At 37.8% G+C, this 19,735-nt stretch overlaps 2 protein-coding genes across 2 annotated transcripts in view; one reads left to right on the top strand and one right to left on the bottom strand.

The window, feature by feature from the left end:
* The window catches only part of LRRTM3 (leucine rich repeat transmembrane neuronal 3), a 181,139-nt gene extending 168,457 nt beyond the window's left edge, over window positions 1-12,682 (bottom strand). The window contains exons 1-2 of the mRNA XM_068548882.1: window positions 12,583-12,682; window positions 8,385-9,916 (exon numbers count right to left, since the gene is read on the bottom strand). Of these exons, the coding sequence (XP_068404983.1) occupies window positions 8,385-9,916; window positions 12,583-12,682 (1,632 nt within the window). The remainder of the gene's footprint in view (window positions 1-8,384; window positions 9,917-12,582) is intronic.
* CTNNA3 (catenin alpha 3) overlaps window positions 1-19,735 on the top strand; it is a 1,637,417-nt gene that overhangs the window by 671,068 nt on the left and 946,614 nt on the right. The window lies entirely within an intron of this gene.

The raw sequence follows: 19,735 nt of genomic DNA, 5'->3' as shown, positions 1-19,735 counted from the left end.
CTTGGTTCGCTTGGGAAGGCCCAACTTCATGTTTGAGAAAAATATAGAGGTATCTATGTAGGATGATTTCAGAGGTGCTTGCAAAGCACTTTTGCCCTCGAAGCGTAACCCCTGCTCTTAGTATATGACTTTCTCACCTTTAGCAAAAGGTTTTTGTCCCCATTTAGGTGTAAGTGTCCTTGGAATCGATAATGATGCTAGCTGAGATCTGGGGATACATATTGGGTAAGGAGTAAGGAACCAAGAGAGCCCTAGGTAGCACTGGATGCAGAAATTTCAGTATGGATAATCCTAGGTGGAGAAAAGGCATGGGAATGGAGGCAGGGAAGACGGAAGGCACACATCCCAGACTTGACTAGATTGCACTCTAGGGACAAACCCAGTCCGTTTGTCCGATCACTCCAATCACAAAACTGATGAATTACCCTGTGACGTTCTGACAGGATCAAAATTTGAGTGGGGAGTCTAGAAAAGCAGGCAAAGTGATACAACAAAAGCATTGGGAAAAGGTCTGCAGGCAGAAAACAAAACAAAACAACTAAAAAACAAACAAAAGAAACCTCCGTGTTAGAAGTGGGAAAATGTAAGAAATGGGAAGCTTAAATTCGAGAATATGATGGGAAATGTGGAGGGTAAAACAGATGTCAGGAAAGTGAAATACAGGATGTTCATTATTTAGTATTATTTTTAAGATTAAGAAATAAATAACATGATCTTTAGACTCTATTTTTTTTTTTTTTTTGTCTATCTTGACCTTTTCTTTTTAATTTATAGCTAGCTTAATGGTTTTGCATTTCAGTGTAAACTAAGACCCCGCACATCTCTGTGTGTTCAACCATAAAAACAACCAAAGTGAAGCCCATAAAAATATATGTAGATTTTTACATTTTACTACTCAGTCCTCCCTGTAAAAGTCCATAGGACTAAGTGCATGTTGCCTTTTAACGACATAAAATAGGCTGGAGTGAGTGCCACAGGCTGGGAAGATGACTACACTAGCAGATCAGAATTTAACTAGCAGAGGGATATCCTAATGGTAAATTACTGGAAATCATTTCCTAATGGAGCTGGAGGTGTATAATTTGGCTTGAGAAGCCTTGTGTGGGTAGGGTATGAATTATCTTAGGGCAGTCCTATAAAGAGGGACAAGATTTAAGATTAATGGATGAAATTTATCAGAGAATAGAGTCAATATAAGGACTCTGTTCTTATATTTAAAAAAAAAAACTATATACACATTCCTGGCACATAATAATTCAAGTACACAAAAATGCACATAACACATAAATATGTGATAAAATGTGAATAATCCTATAGGAAGGACATGGATTCTTTTTTTCCCCTAAGCATCTGAAACATGTCTAGCTTGGCGGAAAACATAAAATACTTATGTATATAATATGTCCTGTGCCATATTAAACAGATCTTTAATTATTCCATTTTAATTGTAATTCAGTGATGTTACCTAACCTTCCTTAGGGTAAATGGCAGTACTCCAACCAAATATTTATACCTTTTAACTTTAAAATTTCATGTAAATTGTGCAGAATCCCTTTCATAAAGAATTTCATACAAATTATGCAGAATCCCTTTCATAAATTGATGAAGAACAAGCCAACACTGATCCTAAAGTGCCAAGTTAGTTTTTAAACTTCTTTCACTGTGGTAAGTTATCACAGGTTTATCAGAGACTTTAAAGTCACTCAGCTACTTCAAGATCAACGTGGTATGTCCTACAAGTTTCCTTTAAACATTCTTGTGAGATGCTGGTTGACCGCATCAAAAATCATGTTCCTTCTTTCAGAGAGTACAACAGATCAAACTTAATGACAAGAAGCACTTTTTAGCTACATGTATGGACCACCCAGTTGAAGCCATGAACACCACTGGATAGTATAGCTTTACTCTACTGTAGCGTCACTGTCTGAAAATATTTTCTTTTTTACCCCCACTTCATCAATACGTTTGAGCCCCAAGAGTGCTGAATAAGGATTTATTCTTAACTGAAGTCCTTTGCTCTTTACTGGCAAAATGTATTTACACCCTGGATAGACGTAATTAGTGCAATGAAGCTTTAATAGAAATTGTCTTTGCTAAATGTGGTCTTTGCCTTATCGTTTTATTCGTGAGGCCCCCAAAATTTACATTTCGTTCCCTGCAAGACAAAATTCTGATTGTTGATATGTGTTTCTGATTGATGACCTATAGTTGAGTATTCCTATTCATAAAGTCTTATGTTTTGTTTCTAGGAGTCATTTAATTGTTAATTCAACTCTATTTCTTCCTTCTTCTACTGCAAATCAAAAGATACTGTAGAGGTGGTTTGTAAGCTGTAGGGAAAAGGGGAAAGGTCAGCCAGACTTAACGTTTTGTTTTATGGTCTAATTTTTTTTTATTGAAGATAGGATGCTCCTTTGAGTAAGATGACCAACTGTGTTGATTTATATGAGGCAAGACCTTTTTTGTGTGACATAGGAAGTAGAGAACAACAATTTAAGAGTGGGATAAAAGAATAACTGGAATTTTTTCCTGGGTCAGGGGGAAATGGGAGTCCCTGAAAATAAGGTATAAAGAATTATCAAAAAAGTTATCAATTTGCATTACAACATTTGCTGGATAGGTTAAGAGAGAAGCTCTTTTTCTTTTTCTCTCTCTTTTTTTCCCAATAAAATGGATTATTATTGCATATGGAGTTTCTGCTATTAGAAAGTACAGTTGTTAAATAGATTCCCTCTGCTTGGTCTTACATTGTGACCCAGATAGGCTTGTTCTCTCTGTGTTCCTGAAATTCTCCTCACATGTTCAGGAGACCTAACTCAAGAGGTGCTTGCAAAAACCATCATCCTCTCTCTGTTCTCAAGAGATTTCATAGGAACTCAGCTATCAAAGAGGTTGGTTTTCTACTTAAATTATAAGAATTTTGGAAATACGTCTGCTACATCATACTTGGTAAGAAAAGCTACATCCAGTAGAGAGAGATTTTTGATTACACTGGTCATTTTTTTGATGAAAGGCCCCAAAAGAGTACTCTTAAATATTTAATTTTGCATAAATGAATAGGTTATAACTCATAAAAAAGCCTTTGTATTTTTATGCTACTTTTTTTTTAATCCAGTGAGTTTCAACAGTAATAACTGGTAAAGTCAATAATAATTTCTATACTAGGAGGAAATTTTGGATAATCTTTCATTGGGGGAAAAGAAACAACAGAGTAGATGTCATGTAATCGATACCTGGAATATGTGCTAATCCCACTGTAACATGTTAAAAGCAATTACTTTTTGCTCAATAATGATGTTATCTTGCCATAAATGTTATATTTATAAGGTATAAATTCGACAAGGGCTCAAAATAGTGATACTGAAGAGGGGCAGGGCAAGTAACCTATGTTAATTGAAAACCTTTTCTATAATGATCTTTTTTGGGACCCAATTAGAATTTTGATTTAGTTTGATAAGCTCTGGTTGGTGTCTATTTATGTTTATTGTACGTTGCGGTCATTATTGATATGGGGCGGAAGAAACTGTTTTTATGGAAAATAAACGTCAAAGACAAATTAAGTTCCAGACTCACTGCCAAGTCTCAGAATTCATATTAATGTAAAGTGGATTTAGGCTTCTGTTACATAGAGGTTAGTAATGTCTTTTTAACCCAGGCCAAACGTAGAACACCGGCAAACATAGCTGATTACCTCAATAAATGCTTTTTGAAAATAATAGATAGTTGCCATTTTAGAGTTTACAAAGTGTTGCTCACATTTTGTCCTCCCAGTAACCATGAGAAGTCAGTAATTTTGCCCATTTTACAGATGAGTAACTTCAAGTTCAGAAAAGCTAAGGAATTTCCCTGGGATTATTTGATTTGCAAGTGTCAGAGAAATCTGAATCTAAGGCCCATACTCTATTATTTACATGGGCATGATATGTTCCTTAAATCAAAAGAATCATAATCTCTTTTTATGTAGATTTTCTCTGTAATATTTCTACTGTATTCTACCCAACTGTGCAAAAATCAACAATGATTTTGAAGAGTAGGCAAAAGTGGGTCCAATTCTACAGGCTATTATGCTTAGATTCTAGAAAGTCTCACTTTCACCTGTGTATTATCTAATTTGTTTTCAGGAGTCATTTAATACAACCTATTTGGCTTTCATCAGTTCTATTTCTCTTACAACATTTGTAATTAAAATCCACTGATATTACTTTTTGTGTTCATGGTTTATCCCAGCTGCCTCTGATTTTTGATGTAGGTGGCTAAGAGAATACAAGTATAGCAAAATGCCATGGGTTTGCGTAAAATCCAGCTTCTAGTAAGAATCCAGGGAAAAGGGAATAAAAGAGGCAACACAGTTTCTGAATTTTTCATTTCTCACGGCTCAGTTCTCGTTTGTCATGTCTGGAACTCATTTTGTCTTAGGCTTCATGGCCTGATGCTGTTTCTGATGCTAGTCTAATCCACACTTTAAACAAACTATTAAGTTCTCTTCTTGGTAAATGTCCAGGGGAGAGAAGGTGTTTCATGCACCTACAGCATCCTAAAAATCCTTGCCAAATCTACCAATCTGACTCTGCATTATCCTTCCCCAGAAGGAGAGCATAATTTCATTACCTATGAATCATCACCTCTTAGACTGTAACATCATTGTCAGAGAGCCTAATAGAACAGCGTTCAGCTGACTGAAAAGGGGGAGGGAGGGAGAGAGCACCGGGGCAAAGCACAGGTCACTGGCGCGATAACAAACTGGAGAGTTCTAGAGCTGGATGGGGAGGCCTCCCTCACCCCACAGCTCAGACACTCCTGACTGGTAAATAACGGATGCTGGTTCTTTCAGTACTAATATTGAAATTTGTTTTCCCCAACTTAAATTAAATTATATTTCAGTATCCTGCCTATGGAAAATATTCTCACTTAGTGCAAATATCAGAATATTTGGCCAATGTCGGTGATTATGAATACTTCAAAAAATATTTCTCATCGATTTTTGTTGCATTATTACTCACTCTTCATCTTTGGACACTTATTTCTAGCCCTTAGTTCCAGTTCTGTGGCCTCTGGGCATTACTAAATAAGTCAATATACAAAATATAACTTAAAAAATTGTACTGTAACCATGTTTCCAAGGGAGATGAACTAAGTAAAATTAAAATCTGATTCGTGGATTGAAAACCATATGTGGTAAACCACATTTACATAAGGGTTCGGGATGAAAAACTAAATAAAATGTTTGAGTAGCTGTGGTTAGTCTAACGAGCCACTGGAGGTCACTGATGCTCCACAGATATACAGTCTATTGCCTGTTTGTCTATTTAGGCAGTTGACTCACCGAATCAAGAAAAAATGGTTTAAATTCTTTGAAAAGATGTAATGTCAGCATCCTTGGAAAATATAAACTCTTTTAAAAGGAATATATCTTGCATAATTATTGCTTAGAAGACTGGCACTTGGACTATTAACTCTACGCTGCAGTAGCGCTATGCGTACCGGGGCTCATAAAAATTTGGGGGTAAAACCCATACAGTTCAGAGACTAAACTGTATTTCCTCTCTCTCTCTGGTAAAGCATTCAAAGACTGAATCCGTTCTGCATTGATGCATCTCTGCTGTGTATTTCAACAGGTCAGGCTGTTTATTTAACTGTTGTCACCTTTGAGGAAAGTCAGACACTTAATATAAATTTGGAATAGAAAATGAAATATCAATTACATTTTTCTAATATGCAATGAGTTTTTAAATACTTATGAGAATAGATTTACGGTATGCAGTCCAAAAAGTGCCATGGGGTGGTGGTGAGGATGATGACTTTTAAGCAGGAGAACATTCATTCACCAGTTGGCTTTGTTAAATTTATAGTGGTGACCTAGTGATTGTCTAACCTACAAGAATTATGTACTGAGAACTAAAGAAGCTTCATTCCCAAAGAGAGGGAAAAGACTTCTTTTTGTAATTCCATGTACTGAATCAAAATTGCTTTTACAATCTAAGGGATTTTATTTTGGTTCTTCTCTATTATTAAATTTATATGTAGTTAAAGTTAGGCATTAAAAAATGACCAACCTTCAAAATTTTGGTCATTCATGTAATCTTAACACACCAAGTGGCTTTGAATTTTAGAAACACTTTTAATACAGCAAACATATTTTATGTATACTAGCAGTACCACAGTATCAAGTATTTGCAAGAGTTTCAAAATATAAATATAAATATGCCTTGCCTAAATTTATTTGGTATCCATGACAAATGAGGCAGAAGGTCAAGTCAAAGAATAAAAATGGGCTTTTTCACTTTAACACTGCATTTAATTAAAACAATCATCTTTAGTACAGGTAAAAATGAGGCTGACCAAAGAAAATTTTGTTTTTAGATGGAATATGTATTTACTGACATTTTATGAAAAATGTGAAATTACAACTTCAGTGAAAAACATCGCTGTAGTTTCAGTCATCCAATTCATTGTACTGTGAGGAAGTATCTGCGTTATTAATCAATTGGGAATCCGTGACTATTTGCCATTAATAAATGTATATCCAACAGTTATTCATGGACAAATATATTGTAGCTGTGATGCTTTTCTGAACTGGTATCTATTTTAAGATTTAATCAAAATCAAAGTACAGTTCCTTGAGAAATCTACTTTCGAGGTTCCTTTTTCTTTATTGCTTATAAAAGTATGATTTTTATAATCTGGCTTCTTTGCAATTATATCTCATGGTGACTTGCCTAGATTTTTCCTCTCAGAATATGAAAAGCCTCCAAACTATATAAAAATGCTGGTAAAAATAGCCATTTACTTTTTCTTTTTTGCTGCAGTGATCCTGTTTGGAAAGAACAGGGGCATGGTTAAAGATATAAAGCTTGAGAAACCAAATTAAATGGAACGGGCTCAATGTTGCAATTCCTGATTTTTGCTCCTATAATAGAATTCGTCGTTTTGGAGGATGAAAGAGAATACTGACTAAAGACATTTTTCTAAAATCTAAATGAACTGTGGTCAAAGTTACTTAAATACGGAAGCTGTGATATTTGTGCTGCAGGCAATAAACTTTCACCACTGACATAAAAACACGCATGCAGCTTGCAGATTGCCAACAGGGTCTGTACAGAATCATACTGATGAATGGAGTTCACAATATAGATGAACAAGGGGACACTGTAACATCAGCAATAGAAAAGCAGAAGACAACTGCCATGGGGTTGGTCTTTTGTCCTGTAAGATTTATTTTATACGTTTATTAAGGTGTTGTCAAAACTATCCTTTTCAACGAGGCTGTCGGTGGCGGAAAGCGTGTCTTGGAATGTGTTCTCTTTACACCTCTGAATGAAGTGTCAGTCATCAGGGGACTGGTGTGTGTGCTTGGCATAGAGTGGAACACAACAGGACAGCCTGACAAATCCCAAACAGAAGAACAGACAGAGCTCATAATTCCACTCCCTACATTAGGGTCCTTAAAAGAGCTGGAAAGAGAAATTTTGGTAAGCTTCCAACCACATGCATTTAGCAAGCGGCATTCCCATTTGCAAGCCTCATCTCTGAAAACTCCTTAAGGTGAAGAGCAGTGGAGAAATCTGCCTCCTGCCTATTTTATTTATTTATTTATTCATTTATTTACTTATTTTGGAAATGTGGAGGCTAGAAGAAATTGACAGTGAAACCTCTAGCCTGATTTTACAGAGATGAGTTTCAGAGACAAGGCTTCAGGTCTAAAACTTTGTATTTTTACTGTCTCCTCACATTTTGCAGGTGTCTACTTGCAGCATTTTAACCCTTCGACAGTTTTCCCTAGGCTTGCTTTATTGTAATTCAAACACCTCTGGAAACTGCTCGTGGTGCTGCTTTAACAGAGCACCATATTTCGATAGTTTCCTGCAGTTTTCTTTTTAAGCTAGGCATTGTTTTAAGGCTGTCCCTAAATGTTCTATAATCAAGTCCTCTCGTAGAATCAGTTCAGGCTCCAAGTACCTGGGATCATTCACTTTTTCCTTGATTTGCCAATGAGCTGCAAACCTTCTGGAACTATAGATTTGGTCTTGCCAGAAGGAGAATAACAGCCGATGTGAGGGATTACTTAATGAAAGAAGTTTTATCTTAAAACAAGTGTGACATTAATGGAATCAACAAAGGGTCTTATACAATAGGCATTATATTAAAGCAGAGTTCAAGCTTCACGTTGATTGTGGTATTTAAATTTCAATGGGTTGATTATGTATGAAAGTAAAATGACCAGTATTATGAATGTACTAAAACGGACAGGGAAGGACCTTGCCAGCAAAGTGAGAGGGAGAGGGGTGGGGAGAGGGGCACCACATTCCCTTTATAGTCACCAGAGTTCAATACAGCACCGCTTATTTCCCAGCTTTTAAGAGCGCTTTTATCACAATGGTTCATACCTCACACTCCCTGGAGCCCGATTTGTTATAGGTGCAGGGTCCCGTCCCATTCAGCAGCATCTCGCTGGTCTCCGTGTTGGTGGGTTTATAATCTACATAAAATTCCTGGGTGCTGGGAGTCATTTGCTTTAGGGACTGTCTTTTCTTTTTCCTGTGCCTTCGCATGAGGGAGCGCTGCTGCAGCTGCTTCATGCTGGCCGGGTACCGCTTCCACGACACGTAGATAACGAGAAGGATGACGAGCACAGACAGGAAAAGGGCCACGCTCCCTGCGATGATTTTATGGAAAGAGATGTGCTCAGCGTCAGCCTCGGTCTCTGGGCCAGGCTCCGTGGCTCCCACGGTGGGGGGCAAAGGGGGTTTGCTCTCATGCTTCGGCCTGGGGAGCTTGGGCTTAAATGTCGGCTTTGGGAGAGCCCTGGCCAGATCAAACCTCTCCGTGGTACTTTTGCCACAGATGCTGTAGTTCTTCACTGCATCGATAACATTTACTCCTTGCAGCTCTTTGGGACTGGCACAGATAATTGTATTCTCCCTCAGTCCTTTAAAACTTTTCAGCCAGTTTACCAGGGAACAAATATTTCTGCTGCATTCCCATATATTCCCGGCAAGACTGATGTCATTGAGGGATATCCAAGAATCCAAAATCTCTTGACCAATAAATGTGAGCTTGTTGGAATCCAGGTTGAGGCGCTGCAGATTTGGGACACACTGGAAAACACTAGGTCCACTAAAAGCTTCGATCTCATTGCCTGATAAGTCAAGCCTTTGTAATGAGCTCCAGGTCCAGGACATGGTCTGTCCTATGACACTGATTTTATTCCACTGCAAGTAAAGGTTCTGAAGGCTCACCAACCTTGGAAAAAGGGCCAGATTGAGCTTAGAAAATTGATTGTGTTCCAGGTGAAGTTCTTTGAGTCTGATCATGCCTGCAAAGACATTCCTGGCTAAACTTCGGATCCGGTTATATCCCAGGTCCAAAAGTTCCAGGTTGCGGCAGTCTTGGAATATTCGCACTGGGATGGTTCTCAGGGAATTAGATCGTAAATGTAAACTCAGCAGCTTTCGCAAACCCCGAAACTGTTCCGATCCCAGAGAATGCAGCTGATTATAGGACAGATCCAAGTTCCGTAAATTTGTCACAGGTCTGAAGGTATTGTTGAGAAAATAGGAGATTCTGTTGGAACTCAGAATCAGCTCTTTGAGTCTGCGTATTCCATTAAAAGCATTCTCATCAATATTGCTGATGTGGTTATGGTCAAGGTACAGCCAGGTGAGCTGGTTGAGCCCTTTAAATTGATTATACTTAAGTTTTTGAAGGCTGTTATAGCGAAGGGACAAACCTAAGCAACCAGCAGATATACTTGAGGGTATCTCCTGTAATTTCTGAGATTCACAATATACCATTTTGCCTTCACACCTACAGCCCTTTGGGCATCCTCGTTCGGCAGAAGAAAGCATTGTCAGTAAGACAGTGGGGGCTATAACCAGTGCTACAGCTGATCCGCTCAGTAGCCTAATTACATTGAAACCTGGAAATAAAAACAACTTAGAAAAGTTATCCCCCCAAAAAAAGAATTCATTTATTTTTTAATCAAGCAAAAATAAGCATGTATTTTCTTTTTTAGAAATTTAAATCTAGATAAAAACATTTAACATCAAATATCATCTCCTTATAATTTAAAGAGAATTGTCTTTAGGCTTTTTTTTTTTTTTAATAGTTAAGCAAGGAAACATGGCAACTAAGCAATCGAATTTATAGTCTTAGAGCAGAGCAAGGTAATCTCTACGATAATTAAGGCAGAATTAATATACAGATTAGTGGATTTTTTTGTTTTTGTTTTTTTAAGAAGAAAAGAAGAAAAATGACAAAACATACCCATCCTTTGTATTGTTCAAAGGTCGTCCTTAGGTCTTTGCTTTGGCTTAGGGGGCCACTTGCATGACAGCCCCTGTCAGCTGCGCTGTAGTGAGTCAGGGCTCGCTGACACCCAGGAAGAAAAATTGGACCCCTTGGGAGATGGACCGATTTTGGAACATTATTCTTTGCCAGCCACGCAGAACACTCCAAGAACAAATAAATCCCAACACCGCATTTGCAGCAAAACATCAAAATCTTCCTAGGTAATAGGATCTTCATGAATATTACGTTTTTGCATCTTTACAGTTTATTTTGGAGGGGGGTGTGTAAAAAAAAAGAAAAAAAAACTGGCTTCTACAATTTCTTCTTATCGGAAAGCAAGATGTATTCCTCCAGGCAACATGAGGCTACCTGAGCTGCCACATCTGTATCCCATAGCCCAGCATTTCTGGTGGCGAGCACCCACTTCAGCCACAGCGCTGCGTTGGAGCCCAGAAGGCAGGAGAGCCCCGTACCCTGCACACCACGCTCAGCTCACTTCTGCAGACTGTCATTCTGAAAGCTGCTCGGACTGTTGCTTTGGTTTTAGTGAATGCAGTCTTATGTAAAGCTGCCCCCAGTGGTGAAGAACATTATGGGCATGTGCAGAAATGTCTCTCTTTTATCTTGCAAATGAGCAGGCTTTCTGCTGGAAAATGAATGATTCTTTTGGGTGGCTCAGTAGGACCTGAATGGTCACCGTAATCAATAACTAGCAACATTTTCTGTAATTTCCAAGTCTTGTTTTACAATTTGGCAACGTCTTTATTGTCTGCATCCACTTAATCGCTAAACATGCGCTGCCCAGAGTTTTTCTTGAGCTTGACATTAAGTTCACAGACCAAATGTCAATTTTTCTTAGCCTCAAAGTAGCTTTGAACTGAAATTTATAAAATGAATTATTGAGCTTTTCACAGAGAAGCATTAACTGCCTGCCCATTTGACCTCTTGGAGTCACAGTGATTGTATTATACAAGGTGTCTCAGGATGCTAGAACACATACATTTTGGAGTAGAGAGGATGACTAATGACATATAAACTAAGGTGTCCAATAACCTTTCTGATTTTCCCACAAAAGACATAATTGGTTTCATGGCTTATGACTTGGTTTGTCGTTTTGGTTGCTGTCATTTTATTTTCTTAATTAGAAGAGAAATAAGCCATATTTAGTGTGAGTACAAGAATCAAGAGATCATCTGGTTCAGTTTATTGATACTGTTACTATTTATTGCACTAGTAGTATTTATTGAGCACTTTCTAAGTGCTTTAACTGGGCTATCTTATTCTATCTGTAAACAATATTATGATGTAGGTCCCATTATAACCTTCATTTTGAAGATGAGGAAACTGAGACTTGGAAAGGTAACTTGCTCAAGGTCATATAGCAAGCAAGTGGCAGAACTGAGATTTAGAACCGTAGCTCTCTTACGCTTACACCTCTAACTGCTAGATGATCCTGCTTCAACAACATTGTTATCTTCACTTTAAAATGAGCCAAATAAAAATTATCCTAAGTCATTGTGTCAGGGAAGCTGTAATAAAATAAAATCGTTGATTTCTAAAATAGGTTTTCATAAACTTCTTTGGTTTGAGTCTTCTAACAGGAATCATAAAACTAAAGAGGAGAAGCTTAGTCTAATGATTAAGAGGATGAATTTTTGCACCTAGGTTCAAATCCTGGCTGTACTTTACCAGCTCTGTAACCTTCACTAGGTTACTTATCTTCTCTATGCATTAGTTTTCTCTTCTACAAAATGGGCATAATAACAAAATTCCGTTTCATAGAGGATTTGAGAATTAAGTCATCTAAATATCTGTGAAGTACTTAGAATAGTAAGTGGCACATAATAAGCCTGTGTTAGCTGTTATTTGAATAATATCAACTTTACTGTATTTGCTGGTATTGCATGTTATTTAGTATTGAATATTGAGTATACTCACTTTCATTTACTCACAAAGAACTACTCCAGTGAATATTTTTTATATTGTTTACAGTGGATTTCTGAGATACTTTCAGTCTTGCCTTCTTTGATGAGAAGAATTCCTAAATTTCCATCATCTCAACTTTATCTTTAACATGAGTATCTAGTGGACCATAACTAGGAATCAATGTTCGATTATTTTCTTCCCCAGAGCAGAATATGGTAACAGCTGCTCCACAGAGAAAACCATTTTGCTTAAAAATAAATGGTAATTTTATAAAAAATAGAAGTGTTAGTCTTAGTTAGATGAATTGGCTGTGGAAAACCCTGGAGAGCTTTCATATCTTCTAAGGATGAGAAGCTTGGTAACAGTCACGATAATCAAAAGGGATCCCATAGACATCTTCCAATTCCTCAGATAGTATGCCATTAATAGGGCAGTTTCCTCCCAAATTATTCATGCTGTCAATGCGCATAAAGCCCCCAGAGAGCTTGTTAGAAAGATAAATTTCCCAATCCCTCCCTGAAGATTTTGATTCAAGGGGACGGAAGAGGCTACACTTATCAACAGACTCTGATGGACAACTTGGTTTTAAAAATGCACTGTAAGGGAATGAATAAAAATAATAAATTTTCTCCTAGTAGGAAGAGAGGACATATAAATCTATGACATTGTGATATAAGTTCTATGAGGACAAAGACAATGCCTTGTCTACTTCAGTTTCCCTGAAACCTGCAATAGCACTTGGCACATTATAGATGCTCAATAAAGATTTATTGAATAAATACATTTTTATGGGGGTCACAGGTACATTTGATGTAGGATAAACTGGTTATGTAATGCTAGTCTTGTGTACATGGGATTGATCCCTGAAAAGTTCCTTGGCCAGTGAGATTGGATACAATTTTGGAGAAAGTGTTCTTAAAAAATATGTTATCAGGCAAGAAACTGGGAAGCGGAAATACTCACATGGTCAGCAAGTGATCTTCACTTTTCATGTAGACATCTCTTGTCTTCATAGTTAAACCATAAATTTTATGAGAATAATAAATATAGGTTTGGCATTTTACAACTTTTATCATCTAACATCCCAAATAGGGCTTGGCAACTTGTATCTATTAAAAAAAAGACTAAAGGGAATCATATTTATAACTCCTCTATCATATCTCTGTTGCTTGAAAGGCTCTGATTTTTCTCTTCACCATCCTTGCTTCTCCAAGGGAAGTAGCTATCCGATGTCTGTTTTGCCTAACAGCTGCAGAGGGCTGCTCTAGGATGGCCGGAGGCCCCGTCAACTTTGTGTTTCTTATTCTTCTCTCATTCCCTGACAGAAGCACAGATGAGCCCACTGAGAATGTAATTCTCTCACTTTGCTTTTCCTGGGAGAAATCCTCTTGGATCAATTATGGTGAATAACATTTGCTGCTGCGTCACACACCTTGCCCTTAGTTTTTAGACATTTTCCTGGTACCTTGGCTTCTGATCTTATTTTGCTCCATAGTGCTGACTTCACATTCACCTTTTGGATCTCAAAATTGATATTTTCTCTTAATGCTGATTACTGATCTCTTCCTCAGTAGTAATCAGTAGCCATTCTTGGATTGGGTCTGACTCCAGGCCCTCTGCGTGGCTCCTGCTTTGGCACTAGCCCTGAAGCCAGTATCACCACCAGGTCTATCCTGGTTCAAGGTAATGAAGTGCCTGAAGAGGGAAGACCACTCAAGAGGCTAGTAGAGAAGTCCAAAAATAAAACGGTGCAATGCTAAACCAGACTGAATACTTGAGGCTACAGAAATCACTCCCAAGACATAGAGTAATCTCTCAAAAGAAAAATAAAACCTTATATTCTAAAAGATTTTAGTAATTTGCTGGTTACTTTTTAAAGTTTATTCTCCTTTTACTTGTTGGCTACAGCAAGATGATTATTTCTTACTTGCCTTTCAAAAGAAGCAAAATTATACTACATTATGTATTTAGCAAATTCTTTTGCACTTAACACCACATACAGAAAAAAACATAAACTACCTGACAACTTAAATTTCCCCAATGAATCTAGAGCCTTAATGATTTATATACTCATGGAATGTAGTGTCATGTATCTAAAGACTTTTTTTTAATTACACTGATAGTACTTCAAATCGCTTGACATATTTTGTTTAAATTGGGTAAATAAATCCTATCTTATATAATGGCAAATTTCAGTCTCATATGAAACTGAATTGCCATATATAAACTTAGACAGTCAGGGCTTAAAGTGGATATACTGATATCTTAACAATGGGTTGTTCTCAGAGATTTCATTTATTTAACAGTTTGGGTACCGAATAAGTCTTAGACACGATTCCAGACACTTAGAGCATATCAAGAGTAAAACAAAGATCTAAGCTTACATTCTGAAGGGGTAAGATGGACAATAAAAAACAGACATAAATAGTATATTATTCCGTAGTGTGTACTATAGAAAAGTAAGAAAGATAGTGAAGATTAAGAGTGGAAGGGGTGAGGTGGATTGCAGTTTTAAATAGGATGATTAAGGCCACTAAGAAAGTGGCTTGAACAACCCTTGAAGGAGATGAGGTTGTTAACCTTAAATATGTATGGGGAGTGACCAGTGCAAAGGCCCTCATGTGGGAGTAGATAGTGTGTTCGTTGACTAGAAGAAAGGCCAGTCAGTCTTAGAGTGGGGAGAGCAAGCGGGAGAGTAATTGGAGATGAAGTCAGAGAGGGAATATACTCTGAAGGGACAAGAGTAGTAAGGAGTAGTAAGGGAAGCCAGTAAGGAGGTTATAATACCAATCAAGAGAGTTGATTGCAGCTTGGGCCAGTATGGTAGCAGTGGAAGTGGTGAGAATTGGTTAGATTCTAGATTTATGTTTAGGTAAAACCAATAGGAGTTTTTTAATGGATTAGAAGTGAAGGTATGAGATAAAGAGAGAAATTAACGATGACTGCTAGTTTTATGGGCTGAGCAACTGGAGGGCTGGTACAGCCATCAACTGCTTCTGTAGGTCAAGTTTGGGGAATAACGTCAAGAGTTCAACACATTTGAATTTTGTTTGAATTTGGTTCTCAACGTTCTTCAGTTTTGTGAGACTTTAATTTTTGCAAACATCGTCTTGTTATTAGGCCTCAAAGAACCATGATGTATTTTAAAATATTTTGTAAAATGATTAGCAGAATTAGGCACTAACAATAGCAACATGGATTTCTATTCAGATGGTCTGGACAGTGGCAACATCTTTGCAAATGGTCTTAGAAGACAATGGAATCAAAAGCTTTGATGAAAACTGAAAATTACATAAGACCAGATATGGGAACATGTGGACTAAGAGTTTTAGAAAACGAATTCAGGAAATCCAAAATGTTTTTCTGGAATAATTTAGAGAATGACACATATTTTTTATTGCATACGCCAGTTGACATTTGGAATTTGGAACTGATTCTGACCAGTCTTCTTAGGGTCTCAGTTTGCTTATCTGCAAAATAGTACTCATAAAACCTGTGCTCTGAATCTCTAAAGTTTTTATTTAGGATCGAGTTCCATAATTTATATGTAAATACATTGTAGACTATAAAGTGCTACAAAATATTTCTGAAATCAGTGTACCTGTGAGAAAATTAATTTTTCTTTGAATTCTGTCTAGGTGCTCTGGTCATGAGCATATACTGGAACAAACATATATCAAGGGTCACTAACATGACCAAGGGCAGAGTCAGAATTTACTAATATTATAAAAAAAAATTCTCAGTATTCCCTTTCTACAACAGTTTTAATACCACAACCATTTATTATACAGCATACATCATTGACATTCTAACTCATAAAGTGCTTTCACCAATAAGTGCATGTAATCTAGATGTAAAGCTCTTAATGTTTTTGACTCAGCTACCCTATCATGTAATAAGATAGTCAGAATGCTGCTATAGAGTCCCTACAGCTATGGAAATTTTATTTTCTTCATTTCTAGTTGGTTAGAATACTCAAATGCATTTGTACATTTATAACTATATTCTGATCTTCCATCGAGGCATTAACATGTCTCTGAAATATCCTTGGTTTCCATCTGCTTGCTTCAAGGGCTCCATTAAAAACCCTGTCTGGTCACATATGGTTATAAGTGAAGATGTCTGACTTAGATAAGTGGATGAAGAAATTTCCAGGTCTGACCATTAAAGTGGTTTTTCAGTATCTTTTTCGAATGAGGCAAGTTCAAACGAATGAGACCTACAAGATTATCCAACACATCTCCCTTTCCCTCACCTAAAGATACATTTATGCTGCAACATCAATCCATACTCTCAGGTTTTATTGCATTCCTCACTTTTTCTTCCTACAGAAGTAGCCCTAAGCTAAATTTGAGGATAGGGAAAAATAACAAACTCTTAAAGTGTAACACTTATTGGTAGACTTCTGAAGATTGAAAAAGACTACATGACTTTGAGGAACAATTATTTTTATTTTTTTTTTAGTGGAAATTTCAAAACATACACAAAAGTAGAGAGTATAGTATAATAAACATTAACAATTATCAATATTTTACTAATTTTGTTCCACCTATCCCCACCTTCCTTCTCACACACCCACACTTTTTGTTTTTTTTCTTTCTGGAGTATTTTAAAAAGCAAATCTCAGAAATCGTGTCATTTTACATGTGTGTGTGTGTGTGTATTTCAGTATTTAATTCTAACCAGTAAAGACTTTTAATTTAACCATCTAGCATTAGAACACCTAACATATTTAACGATAAGTTCTTTTTTTTTTTTTTTTTAATCATTTATTTATTTATTTATTTATTTATTTATGGCTGTGTTGGGTCTTCGTTTCTCTGCGAGGGCTTTCTCTGGTTGCGGCGAGTGGGGGCCACTCTTCATCGCGGTGCGCGGGCCTCTCACTATCGCGGCCTCTCTTGTTGCGGAGCACAGGCTCCAGACGCGCAGGCTCAGTAGTTGTGGCGCACGGGCTTAGCTGCTCCGCGGCATGTGGGATCCTCCCAGACCAGGGCTGGAACCCGTGTTCCCTGCATTGGCAGGCGGATTCTCAACCACTGCGCCACCAGGGAAGCCCAACGATAAGTTCTTAAAGCTGGTTTATGGTCAAGACCTAAGTGAAGCCCAAATATCGCATTTGGTTTTCATGTTTCTGAAGTCTCTCTAATTTTTTAATGCCATCAATTTATTGGGAGGTACCAGGTCATTTGAACTGTAGCTTATTCCATGTTTTACATTCAGTTGATTGGTTCCCCCGTATCATTTAACTTGTAAGGAGTAAGTTTTAATGGCATACATGTTGAGCAAGAGTCCATTCATTAATTTAAGCAGGATATCCAGCCCCAAATTGATACTTGGGGCATCTATTCACTCTTGGTAGCAAATTTAAGACTTGCATTAACTTTTGAGTAATGTGAGACTTAGAACTTGAAGGAAAATATGTATTTCTGTTTTGTGCTGTTTGTATTACCAGGGAATACAGTAATGGGTCAAATAGCAAGTTTTTGGAGCAATAATTAAAGTTAAGATGTCATAAGTCTCGGTTGGTTTACCATTCATATTTACTAGTATTTCTGTTCTTCCCTTTCCACTGCACTTGCTTTTTTGCCCATAGTTGTCAAAAGCAATTATTTGATATTGTTCCTTGCTAAACAAACCTGCTAATTTTTATATTAATATTGGGATATTCTTCTAACAGAGGCTCAAAAAAATTACTTTTAAGAGAACAGCCATCAAATTTCATTTGTAGTCATTTTATTGAGAGAAATCAGTTTTCTAACTTTTCATCTGGAACAAACTCCATGAAGGAACATGTGGCACCAGAGCCACATTGTAAAATTTATAGTCCTGTATATATTCCCAAAATTCTTATGATTTCTCACAGTAGAACAAAGGAGTTTTAGAGTAACTATAAAAGTCTCTTAACCAAATTTGCACTTAATATTTGATGTTTTACTTTGAATGATTGTATGGCTGTGCTTTGAATATAAAGTCAATATTATTTAAATGGTATAATAATAAACATTTGGCTATATTTGCTTTACATATGTTCTGATGTACAAGTTTTTTTTTAAAGAAAATTTTCTGTCTTAGTCCATTTGGGCTATTATAACAGAATGTGATAGATTGGGTGGCTTATAAACAACAGAAATGTATTTCATACAGTTCTGGAGGCTGCGAAGTCCAAGATCAAGATGTGGTCAGATTCCATATCTGGCGAGATTGCATTCCTGCCTCCTGCTTCACAGACTGCCATCTTCTCTCTGGAACTTCACATAGCTTAAGTGGCAAGGGAGCTCTCAAGGGCCTCTTTACTAAGGGCACTTATCCCATTCACCTAATCACCTCCCAAAGGTTCCACCTCCAAATACCATCACTTTGGGGATTAGGTTTCAACATATGATTTGGTGGAGGTGGAACACAAACATTCAGTCTATAGATTTTCTATTGTACTTTTAAAGCATTATGTATAATAGTTTCAACGGGTACACTAGTATATTTTAAAATTTGCCTTCCTGACAAATATGTTAGCGTTAAGAATTAAATCCGGACCCTGAACCAAGATGGCAGAGTAGAAGGACGTGCTCTCACTCCCTCTTGTGAGAACACCAGAATCACAACTAGCTGCTGGACAGTCATCGACAGGAAGACACTGGAACACAGCAGAAAAGACACCCCACATCCAAAGACAAAGGAGAAGCCACAGTGAGACGGTAGGAGGGGAGCAATCAGAGTAAAATCAAATCCCATAACTGCTGGGTGGGTGACTCACAGACTGGCGAACACTTATACCACAGAAGTCCACCCACTGGAGTGAAGGTTCTGAGCCCCACGTCAGGCTTCCCAACCTGGGGGTCCAGCAACGGGAGGAGGAATTCATAGAGAATCAGACTTTGAAGCCTAGTGGGATTTGATTGCAGGACTTTGACAGGACTGTGGGAAACAGAGACTGCACACTTGGAGGGCACACACAAAGTAGTGTGCGCATCAGGACCCCGGGGAAGGAGCAGTGACCCCAGAGGAGACTGAACCAGACCTACCTGCTAGTGTTGGAGGGTCTCCTGCAGAGGCGGGGGTGGCTATGGCTCACCGAGGGGACAAGGACACTGGCAGCAGAAGTTCTGGAAAGTACTTCTTGGCGGGAACCCTCCCAGAGTCTGCCATTAGCACCACCAAAGAGCCCAGGTAGGCTCCAGGGTTGGGTTGCCTCAGGCCAAACAACCAAGAGGGAGCATACCCAGCCCCACCCATCAGCATTCAAACGGATTAAAGTTTTACTGAGCTCTGACCACCACAGCAACAGTCAGCTCTACCCACCACCAGAGCCTCCCATCAGGAAACTTGCACAAGCCTCTTAGATAGCCTCATCCACCAGAGGGCAGACAGGAGAAGCAAGAAGAACTACAATCCTGCAGCCTGTGGAATGAAAACCACATTCACAGAAAGAAGGACAAGATGAACAGGCAGAGGTCTATGTACCAGATGAAGGAACAAGATAAAACCCCAGAAAAACAACTAAATGAAGTGGAGATAGACAACC

This window comes from Eschrichtius robustus, chromosome 7 (assembly GCF_028021215.1).
Source record: "Eschrichtius robustus isolate mEscRob2 chromosome 7, mEscRob2.pri, whole genome shotgun sequence".
Taxonomy (NCBI): domain Eukaryota; kingdom Metazoa; phylum Chordata; class Mammalia; order Artiodactyla; family Eschrichtiidae; genus Eschrichtius; species Eschrichtius robustus.
The sequence above is the reverse complement of the archived record's forward strand: the minus strand, read 5'-3'. Positions and strand labels throughout refer to the sequence as shown.